Source organism: Etheostoma spectabile, unplaced genomic scaffold, assembly GCF_008692095.1.
Source record: "Etheostoma spectabile isolate EspeVRDwgs_2016 unplaced genomic scaffold, UIUC_Espe_1.0 scaffold00569966, whole genome shotgun sequence".
Lineage (NCBI taxonomy): Eukaryota > Metazoa > Chordata > Actinopteri > Perciformes > Percidae > Etheostoma > Etheostoma spectabile.
The window spans coordinates 11,369-22,966 of NW_022605455.1; the positions used below are offsets into that span (position 1 = coordinate 11,369).

Genomic DNA, 11,598 nt, shown 5'->3' on the forward strand with positions numbered 1-11,598 from the left:
TCTTACTCTTTAACTAAAGGTCTATCTCTGTAGGGATCCATCCCATAATGTTGTCAGACTCTTAGAATAATAATCTCAGTCTGTCAGAGACAACAACAGAACCTTTAGTGGACGGAAACTTTACCTTTTAATTAGGAGTTGAAACACAGACACAACAGGAAGAATCCATCATCAAATAATCAGCATGTGGCCTTGTTTTATTGAACTCATTTTGCATTAAGTTGTTCCACATTCCCCGACATTTAAAACAAGTCGATCATTGACGTTATTCTACAAGTCAGATGAATAAATCAGCCAACCCAACTCCCTACGGACTGAGCTACTGCCCCCCCCCCCCCAGTAGTTATACCTTTGACTTTATGACTTTAATTATGACTTTGTGAGACAAAATAACACGAGGAGACAGATCTGATCAGATCTGCTTCACAGTGCAGAGTGTGTGTGATGGTGAACAGACTGAACTCTGATTTCAGCAGCTGGTCTTCAGTCAGTGTTTCTGTCCACAGGAGAGACTCTCAGTCCTGCAGAAGACACAGAGACACTGAGGAACCAGACCAGACCCCAAACCCAGGAAAGAGAGGCTGAGTGAATGTGGTGTTGAAGGTGTGGAGGTGGATCAGTGAGTCAGAGGAGACTGTGTAGAAGGACAGAGAGCCAGCAGGAACGTCCACATACACTGCTACTCTGTTAGAGACAGAGCAGGAAGTGAGGAATGTTCTTCTGTTATTGTGCCTGACAGAGTAACCACGTTCATCAGAGCAGTACAGACTCCAGGAATGATCATTACATCCAAACACACAGTCTCTACTGTATCCTTTCCTTCTGATTCCTCTGTAACTCACTGATATATCAACCCCTCCTCTCCTCTCGACCTCCCAGTAACAGCGACCAGTCAGACCATCTCTACACAGCAGCTGAAGCCAGCAGTCAAATCTGTCTGGATGATCAGGATATGACTGATCCTTCATCACACCTGTCACCTTCCTGTTGTTGTCGGACAGTTTGAGTCTTCTGTGTACTGTGTTTGTGTCCAGTTCCAGTTCCCAGACATCTGATGGAGAGAACAAGACACAATACAGCTGCAGGTTATCATCTGATCATTTATTAACAACTTTACTGACAAGAACTGAAAGAAAACCCTTCAAACGTTGATTTGATATCCAGCTGTGAGTGATGTTTAACAATCCAGTTCTACCAACATGAAGAGTTCCTGAACATGAGAGTCAACATGTCAACAATGTCCAGCTTCTTGTCCTCGTGTTGACCCGATGAGGACAGCTGATGATCCAAATCTAGAAACATCAACTGAATAAAGTCTCACTAATAAAACTGTCCCATCTTCTTCTACTGCAGCACAACGCAGCTCTGAACCATCTGCTTTCTAAAACTGCTATTAGCTGATGTTCAGTTATAGAAATACCAGTTTATGGATGAAAAATGAGGATTTATGGTATGTTTGTGTCTGTGTGGTATATCTGATTCCAGGTCTCCCATCAGGGAGGAACTGGAAGATAAATCTACCTCAACTCACTTTATTCACCTTTTAAACATCTTTGGGACATTAATCATGCCGTGTTGTGTTCATGGACTGTGAGTTATATCAACTCTTATTTATTAAAAACATCCAGAGAAGAAAACTGAAGGTTACTTGAACACAACTTATGTGTGAATAAAAAATAAAGAAACAAAGTTAGCTTTCTGTTGGCTCGACTGTTGATTCATATATTTATGTCTTTATTAGTTCTGTTGGATCAACGTGTTCAGTTTGTTCTGTTTGTGGATTTTAAATTAATTAATTAAATCCTAACATCTTTCTAGAAAAAGGAAGAAAATATATCTTCGTACTTCAGACAAGAAAATCTAAAAATCAAGTGTAGGGCCTGTAGGATATCTCTGTGAGAATAAAGTGAGACTAGTGAGACCTAGAGATCATTAGCTGACGTTGTCTCCCTGCTCCTCCTGACCATCAGAAAGGTGTTTAACGACCTTGCTTTAACGATGGGGACGATGGAACTCAGAGGCTGGACAACATACAAAGAAGATAAGACCACGACCAGGGACGGGCTAGGGGACTGGTCAACACGCATAAAAAGTTTTGGTTAGCGGGAACCAGTTCCTGGATAGACTCTGTCTGAAGGCTTTCTGTTAGCTCGACTGTTGATTCATGTATTTATGTATTTTTTAGTTCTGTTGGATCAACGTGTTCAGTTTGTTCTGTTTGTGGATTTTAAATTAATTAATTAATTAATTAATTAAATCCTAACATCTTTCCAGAAAAAGGAAGAAAATATATCTTCGTACTTCAGGCAAGAAAATCTAAAAATCAAGTGTAGGGACCTACACAAATACTGTTAAATAAATATAAATAAAGTATTTTATACAGTTAACTACATTAATACATGGTGTTTCAGTTCATTACAGGGTAAATACAATAATCCTGCTTTAAATTCTGCTGGGTCTTCTTCAGACAGCAGAGATGGGAAGTAACTTTGTACTCAAGTAGATTTTTCTGACATTTTTACTTTATCTTACTGTTTATTTTTGTGGCGACTTTTTACTTCCACTACTTACATTTTAACACAAATATCGGTACTTTCTACTGCTTGCATTTTATAAAATTGGCTCGTTACTTTAGTTTTGTACAAGAGGTTATTATGTCGGGGAATAGCACGGACACGCGCCACACACCGCGAGCGGGTGCGCGCGCCACACGGAGAAAAAAGTGAGAGAAATGAAAAAGAGACAAGCTGTCCGGAGGATAATCAGCTGAGATTGTGTGTGTGTCTTTGAGAACTGGAAGTCGTATAACTGATATTGCACTTACTTGACGACTTGTTCACTTAAGCCTGTTATTGGTCTACAGTTATTCACATTTAAAGTAAATTAGTTAGTGATGTTGGTGTGTTCTTCACCTGTTAGCTAGGTTGCACGTTGATCTTAAGGGTGGAAACTTTCATTAAATATGGGAGTTTAAAGCAGTGTTGCAGACATTACATGTTTTTCACTTTTGAAATACCGATATAGCTCATAGTGAGTTAAGTAGTTCCACAGTGGAGGCACCACGTTATTGTTTGTTGATTATTTCTTTATAGTTACCTATGCCTATAATAACAACATTCACTGGTAAAGGGAGATTTAGCCAATTCACCATAATAAGTAACCTCATCTCATATTATACTTCCAGTGCCAGGAAGGGGTCTCTTATGATACATTTGAAAATATATGATTTTCTCGCCTAAATTTTTTACCCCCTAAAACATGCTGCAGTTTCCACATGCTTTGGCCTCTGGGATGACCCTGAGTTCATTGTGAAGCTAACACTCTCAGCTTGTTGTTTCTAGTGGCAGTGTGACACTAGGCCTTACTGACACAGAGCTTCAGAGGTTAGAACACAGAATTTCTATTTCCATCCAAGTAAATCATCTGAAAAATTCATAAAAAGCACTACTGTAAGCATATTACATGGGCTATATACTAAAATAGTACCCTAGCCACATGTCTCAACTTAGAACCGAAAAAATCCAGAAGAAAATGACTTATAAAATGGATTTTATATGAATGTATTTCTACAGATATGTCTCTGCGTTTGTCTCATTTCTTATTTCTAAAAAAGCCAAAAAAGTGCTAAATACAAAACTTCTGAAATACAAAAACACATCCACATCACTCATACACATACCTAAAAGAAGTACATACATAGATTTATAGGAATAAGTAATCATAATTTGATGAAATGGTGAAATGCCATAAGAATGCAATATTTTTGGTTTGAAAGGGCTGGAGACCGTCCCAGGGATAGTTTTGTCTGGCCATGTTTGATATCAATCAACTCGTCTTCTTATTGGCTACACAGGGATGCCAGTTTTATGACCTCTTTCTCTAACTGGTGGGATATGCTGTCAGTTTTTCCCACATGGGCCCAATGGGGACTGTGGGATTTGATTGGCTAGTCTGAAGGATATCTTGAGATAGACTGATGCTATTGGCTGGGGACATCAGTGGAAAGTGCAGACGCCACAGAATCTGGCGGTGTGCCGAGTGAGAATGTTGCATGCACAGGGGAAAAGATACACACGATCAAAACCGAGAAATGATGCACTATCTAGATTTCTCTACGTCGAAACTTGGCCAGAAACTACAAGATTGTGAGGGGACCAGATAATTATGGATTACAAGGCTTGGATATTCTAATACCTTGGAGTGTTTGCGAAGTAGGAAAACCACGTTTTCGGCGATCTTTCACCGCTGTGATTAAAGACACGAGGAGACAGGTAGGAACACACACTCGATTAAACTCGATTCTTTCTGTCTTTCTTTACTTCAGAACATGATTAGAACCATTGTGAGTAACCTTATTGCTTTGTGTGTGGGCTCGATGGAATCATGAGACTTTAAGCTTTCTAACGATGTATGACTTGAGCGTGTTTATGACGGTTTAATGCAAGTAATAACGTCCTTTTATGGTGCGTTCCAATTTCGAACCACCAGTGGTACATTGAAAACAAACAGATTTAAACTAGTGTAACACACAGCTGAGTTCTCTTAGAGCAAACTTAAAACACACTTACACTTCTTCAGACCAGGTCTCAGTCTCTGTGGTCCACCATGGTCCACCCTGCAGCAAGACACAAAGACACAATCCACTTCATACTCCAGGGCTGTGGATAATTGAAGGTTTAACCATCATATTGTGAAATGAGACGGAGTGAGACTACGTGGACTCTGCAGCTTGTTCAAGTCAAAGTCAGGGCAATGCTGCTAAAGCTGTCACAGTGTGGTTACACCTTTCAGGTAGAAGTTAATGCCGTTGAGTTTCCTTATTTGTTGTTGTATTTTTCTATTTGCTGTTGTGATTTGCACTTCAGGGCCACCGTACTTTCCGGGCCTCTGACTTTGAATTAATATTTGTATTTGTGTTATAAGATTGAGAACCCCTGTAATACACCTTCACTTAGATCCTCCATTGAACATTAACCAGAGTTTCTCAGTTAGTGACAAAAAATAAATAAAATGAAGTCTTGGTCCGTCCATACCTGAGAGTGTCCAGTCTGCAGTCTGGATCCTCCAGTAAAGCAGAAAGCCGCTTCACTCCTGAGTCTCCTGGATGATTGTAGCTCAGGTCCAGCACTCTCAGATGGGAGGGGTTGGAGCTCGGAGCTGAGGCCAGAGAAGTACACCCTTCCTCTGAGATCATACAGCCTGAGAGACTACACACACACACACACACACACACACACACACACACACACACACACACACACACACACACACACGGTTGGTCATGACAATTCAGGTACGACTTTGGCCATCTCCCGGGAGCAATACTTTTAGTGCTAGAAATGGTCGGGGCTTTACAGTCCAGCTGTATACAACAAGAACTAATGTTGTGTAGCTACTTGAAATTTTCATCATCCATTAAAGAGAGGGAGAGAGAGAGAGAGAGAGAGAGAGAGAGAGAAATAAACCATGTTTCTAATTGTTTTGCAGTTATTACATTCTAAAGCACAAATTGATTGATTGCTCCGTTCTGCTGTTGTTGAAGCTGCCTGTAAAAACCCAGCACAATTAGGGAATCACTAATTTTAGGCTCAGAGCTGAATGCTAAATGTAGCCTATTTTGTATTGCGACACTATACTATTTCATATACTGTGTTTTTATACAGCAGAAAGGACTTAGAAGTTGAGTTTTTATTTTACTTGATTGTACATCTTACTGTGAGAGAGACAAGGTATTGTAAGACATGTATTGTCATACTTTTGTTAAAAATAACAATTTACACTTTACGATCCCAGTTTGTTAAAGAGCAGAACTCCAGATTACTGCTGTGGGCTTCTATGTCTCTGTCTGTGATGTGGACATGTCTATCCTGATTCGGTCTGGTTTCCCCATATGCAGATGCAGATCCACATACACAACGTAGTGAGACTGTCACAAAGGGGACCGTCACATCAGCTTGAGTCTTCCTCAGCCGAGCTGCAGCCAGACAACTCTGACTGGCTTTTAGTCGTTGCAGAGAGTTTCACAAAATAACAAAGGGCAGGACAGCCAGCTGGCCTTCTTGTTGCGGGACTATTAAGTAATATTAGCTGGCTTGTTATGTCTTGTGTCTTTGGTTCTGTTAGCAGAGATGTTAACCCGCTAGAATTAGATTAGAAGTAATGTAATCATAACAAATGCACTTTAGAGGTATCGATATTTATGACAGCAGTGTAGAAGTAAATTAATGTGAAACTGTAGGAGCACAAATTGAAAAATCTATGAATGTTACACAATGTTGTTTTAAATTTAATTGTTCCTCAGGTCCTCACTGAACACCAACCTAAGAATCTCCAGTCTGCAATGTGGACTCTTCAGTCCAGGGGACATCAGCTCCACTCCTGAATCCTGCAGGTTGTTGTTACACAGGTCCAGGTCTCTCAGACTAGAGGACTGGGAGCTGAGAACTGAGGACAGAGCTTCACAGCTTCTCACTGACAGCTTACAGTCACTCAACCTAAAAGGGATTCAATAAAAAGTCAATCCAATATAAAGCATAGGAAGAAAATAACCGCTCAGAGGGTAATACTCTTTATTTAACTGAACACCAACCTGAGAGTTTCCAGTCTGCAGTGTGGACCTTTCAGCCCAGGAGACATCAGCTCCACTCCTGAATCCTGCAGGTCATTGTTACTCAGGTCCAGCTCTCTCAGACTAGAGGACTGGGAGCTGAGAACTGAGGACAGAGCTTCACAGCTTCTCTCTGACAGGTTACAGCGACTTAACCTAAAACAGATTCGATAGAAGGGCCATCTAATAATTAATATATGAAGAAATTAACAATGTCAAGCAGTTTTTCCCAAACATATTATTTTGTGGTGATGAGCCACACAATTAATACTACAGCCCCACTGTAGCTTCTCTCTGTCTGCCGGCAAATGCAGTGGAACTTTCTGCCGAAATCATCATACAGGTCCTTCTGGACTACGTGGAAGATCCTTCCTGTCACCACTCTGTCTTTGGCTGGTCCCATCTGGATCAGCGGGGTCCGGTGCAGCAGTGAGGTGAAGCTGTGTTCCTGCCCGGGGGAAGAGACGCTGCCGCCGGAGCTCAGATTATATGAATACAATGTTGTCAGTGTGTTATTGTTGGGGTCCCGATCCGACTCCTACCAAACAAGGAATTGCGCCTGCTTTAGAAATTCAACTAATCGCAAGTTTGCGGTAGAATGCAGTTGGGTTGTCAAGGTCAAAATACTACGTAGCAACTGTTAATCAAATAAACTTATTATAGATAATGTTTTATCATTTCAATCCAGATGAGTATTGAAAAGTATTTTCTGTGACTGAAAAGGCACGTGTTGAGGATGAGGACCAGTAAGTCTGAAACAGAGCTGAACAGTCCAACTAGTGTAATTAGGGGTCCAAGCCCGAGGATGCGTGCACCGCAGTAATCGCAAGGCGATACGCGGTTCACACAGCAGGGCTGTGGAACCCTATTGTTTTCGCTAGGTTTCTTCCTCCTTCTTCCTTCTTCATTATTCTTCTCCGCATAAAAGAGGTGCTGCAGCCTAAACCGTACATGGTGGCGACGCGCCATTTTCAGGACTGGTCCGAAAGTCCGCAAAGACCTCAGCCAAAAAAATTGACCCACTTCCACCACTAGGTGGCGCTATACCAGGACAAAACGCGTTTGGCCCTATAACTCGCAAACCGTACATCGGAAATTTAAAAACCTTACATCCACGCGTTCCCTGGATCCTACTGAATCTCGTGATATAGGCCACGCCCATTTCCGCCTAGACTTTTATGCGTGAAAAATCGCGATTTATCAAAAACCTTCTTTTTCGAACTCCTCCGAGACCGTGCAATGGATCTGCACGAAACTTGGCACATAGCATCTCCAGACCAACCTGACACAAAGTTGTATAAAGATTATTTATAGAATAAGAATTGCGCATTTTACGCTCAAACAAAGTTTTGTAGCTAGCTATGAAAACACCGACTTTGCCATATCTCGGCCAAAATAAATGCTATCAAAGCCAAACTTTACAATATTACTTGCTATGACCCCCTGACGCTCTGTACCAAATTTGACGAACATTGGTTACTAGGGGGCGCTACAAATACAAAACAAGTGTATTTCTCATGAACCGCTCATTTGAATTTTACACAATTTGACGGATGCCATCTAGGCCCACTCCCGAGGCGGTCCTCGCAGTTGGGGTAGTGATTGGCGCACTCCCCGGGTCGCCGGGGACGACTGGCGCGGGGAGGCTTGGACCCCGTTGAAACTGCGTGCAGTTCTAGTTAGTTATGTTATTAATTTGTTTACAATATTTTCAGCCTTCAACCAGTGCTGCTCAAGGAGAAAGACAAGGTCAGGGAGAGAAAAAGATAGATTCGTTTGGCACTGAAGAAAGAGTAGGAGAGGAGAACAGCATCCAAAAGCGTGTCCTCCTCATTTATTGATGCGTAATTTGTACGGAAATAGGTATCCCCCCTAACCCCTGGTCGAACACCGCGCACCACATATTGTTTTGTAATATGTGGGAAACACTGTTGAGGTTCATTTCATCATTTTCAAATAGCTGAGCACCAACCTGAGAGTTTCCAGTCTGCAGTGTGGACTCTTCAGTCCAGAGGACAGATGCTTCACTCCTGAATCCTGCAGGTTGTTGTTACTCAGGTCCAGCTCTCTCAGACTAGAGGACGGGAGCTGAGAACTGAGGACAGAGCTTCACAGCTTCTCTCTGAGAAGTTCACAGCCACTCAGCCTGAAAGGGATTAAAAAAAAGTCAATCCAATAATTAACAGGAGGAAAATAACAACTCAGAGGGTGATACTTTTTATTTAACTGAACACCAACCTGAGAGTTTCCAGTCTGCAGTGTGGACTCTTCAGTCCAGCCCAACAACCAGGTCACTACTGAATCCTGCAGGCTGTTGTTACTCAGGTCCAGCTCTTCAGACTAGAGGACTGGGAGCTGAGAACTGAGGACAGAGCTTCACAGCTTCTTTGGACAGGTTACAGTCTTTCAGTCTGAAAAGGATCAGCAATGCATAAGAATAAAGCTTCAAGCAAACATTTACAAATTTAACTAAAGCAAACTACATTTAATCTGAATAGTGTGTATGCACTACAGAGCTTGTTGGAGGCTTTGACCACTGGCAGCAGCCTCAGAAGAGCCTCCTCTGAAGCAGAGTATTTCTTCAGGTCAACACGTCCAGATCTTCTTCTGATGACAGTAAGATGAAGACCAGAGCTGACCATTGAGCAGGAGACAGTTATCTGTGGAGAGACTTCTGATCTCGGGGACTGTTGGATCCCTCCACTAGAGAACCATCTTCAGTTCATTCAGACAGTGGAACAGATTGATGGTTCTCTCTGCAGAACAGATCCTCATGATCTTTGTCTGATGTACATGACTGTTTCCTTTTTGGTCTTTGAGCTACTTCTGTCTGTCATAAAACTTGTAGGAGAGTCTGACTGGTCTGCAGCGAAAGACCCATGAGGAAGGCGGAGGAACAAGTCCAGGGTGTCCATTTGGACTCTGTAAGGCCTTGTCTACAGCACTCTGATGGAGACAGTTTAGTTTACGGGTTTCTCTGAAGACTTTAGATAGCCGGGAGGTTGTTTGTTCTTCTGCCAGCAGGTGACTCCAGAGTGGTGAAGGTCAGATGGACATGAAGAGCAGCCAGAAAACTCCGAACACTCAGATGGACAAAGCAGAACACCTTGTCCTGGTACAGTCCACCTCCTCTTTAAAGATCTGTGTGAACACTCCTGAGTACACTGATGCTGCTCTGATATCGATGGCCACACTCTGTCAGGTCTGATTCATAGAAGATCAGGTTGCCTTTCTGCAGCTGCTCAAAAGCAGTTTTCCCAGAGACTCAATTGTTCCTGGACTCTGGACTCCAGTGTTGATCTATCTCAGAGTTCCCATGATATTTAACGTTCCGTTTGGCTGAACCACCAGGAAGTGCTGTACATCTCAGTCAGAGTCTTGGGCAGCTCTCCTCCCTCTCTGGTCCCAACACCTTCTCCAAAAGGTAGTAGCAGTGATCCAGCAGAAGGACTGGGATGGGCACATGATGTGGCGGCTTCGTGAGTCTTGATGTGGGGATGATTTTGCTGGCCTGCTTCTTGTCTCTGAATCTCTTACTGAAATACATCTCCTTCTGTGGGTCAGTGAATCCTCTGACCTCACGGTCACCATGTCAACTATACTCAGCAGGGATCTGATTGGCTGCTGCAGGTCGTATGTGGTTATCCAGAGGGAGCAGAGGGAAGCAGATTGCCCCCTGATGAGGTTTGTCAGCAGCACACCCACTGAGGTGGACTCTGTAACATCAGTCAGGATCGCAGTGTTGAGGAAGTCCAGAGGAAGTCGACACATCCAGACCGTCAAAGCTTGAAGACAACCGGACCTCTTCAACCTGCAGATTCCTGCTTCTTTGGTTTCACTAAAGAGTGATCTAACAATTCCACCAAGCTGAACTTTCTCTCTTTCAGCACACATTCAGCTCTCTGAAGGTGAAGGGAATATGAATGGATGTGCCTGGTGGCTTTGCCTTCAGCCCAGTCCAGAGTGAACTTCTGTGTTAAGACTGGTTTTCCGATGCCAGCACTCCCGTTGTCATCACGGTTCTGATTGGTTCATCTCTTCAGGTGGGGCTTTAAAGATGTCTTCACATCTGATTATGGTTTCTGGTCGGTGCTGTTCCTGGATGCTGTTTCAATCTGTCTGACCTCATGTTCTTCATTGACCCTGCAGCCCCTCCCTCCATGATGAGATCTCTGTGAACATCTGATACAGAACGGTTGGGTTTCCTGCTTTAGCAATCCCTCAAACACACACTGGAACTTTTCTTCTGGTTAGTCTTGAGTTTACGCTGACAAACTCCAGAATGACTTCCTGAATGAACACACAACAAGGAAAAATCAATAAGTCAAACAACATATTTCAACATTCAAATAATAAGTATAAATTTAATGCATTTTTTTCAGACCTTAATAAATGTCCCATTTTTAAATGTGTTAAACTCTGACTGCTTGCAGGACGGTCAGCCAGCTCTCCTGCTTCATTCTCCTCAGGAAGTGCGTGTGATCTTCAGAAATGCTTCATTGCTGCTCCTCTCTGCTCTTCATCCTCACCCTCCAAACCTTCTCATCCTCCCTCTGACTCTCTAAGCATTCTGGGTAATCTGGACATAAAACCTTCTGAATCTTCTTCAGCTCGTTCTTTATAAAAGTGACGATGTTCTCCTCCAGCAGCTGGACCAGAAGATAAAGTCAACATTTAGTTTAAAGAACTCAACGGGATTCATCTCTCAGTCTGAAGGCTGCTGGTTTGAAAAAGGCAGCATGGAGACTATTGGGATCTGAATGGTAGTTCAGCATTTTAATCTGTAGATAATAATGGAAATATTCTTTAATATGTACACACCATAAATATGGAGTCCAGGTCTGTTTGCTGCTGAAGGTCAGACGTGACCACCGAGGCCCTCTGAGCTCTCCTGGTGAACTCTGTAGAGAAAACATCAAGTTTTAAGAACATTTAATGATCTGTGCACAGTCCTGATGATGACACAATGGCCACTGTGGCTCTTGAGGAGT

The 11,598-nt window shown here is 42.6% G+C and overlaps 1 protein-coding gene and 1 long non-coding RNA gene across 3 annotated transcripts; both read right to left on the reverse strand.

Annotated features, from left to right (window-relative positions):
- Positions 1-212: 212 nt before the first annotated feature.
- On the reverse strand, positions 213-9,394 carry LOC116685546 (neoverrucotoxin subunit alpha). Of its 2 annotated transcripts, XM_032510551.1 has the most exons (6): positions 9,120-9,394; positions 6,590-6,763; positions 6,321-6,494; positions 5,034-5,207; positions 4,569-4,615; positions 213-1,051 (listed from the first exon to the last, which is right to left on the reverse strand). In XM_032510551.1, exons 2-6 carry the CDS (start codon positions 6,634-6,636, stop codon positions 516-518), a joined length of 978 nt encoding a protein of 325 aa, XP_032366442.1. In that variant the 5' UTR covers positions 6,637-6,763; positions 9,120-9,394; the 3' UTR covers positions 213-515. The 2 variants fall into 2 exon arrangements, with proteins under 2 accessions (XP_032366442.1, XP_032366444.1); XM_032510553.1 differs by lacking the exons at positions 6,590-6,763; positions 9,120-9,394 and adding an exon at positions 8,846-8,981 and having other exon boundaries at positions 217-1,051.
- A 1,347-nt stretch (positions 9,395-10,741) lies between these two features.
- Positions 10,742-11,458, reverse strand: LOC116685547 (uncharacterized). Its single transcript, XR_004330979.1, has 3 exons — positions 11,429-11,458; positions 11,032-11,256; positions 10,742-10,897 (listed from the first exon to the last, which is right to left on the reverse strand). It is a non-coding gene; the product is annotated as an uncharacterized LOC116685547 (long non-coding RNA).
- Positions 11,459-11,598: the final 140 nt, after the last annotated feature.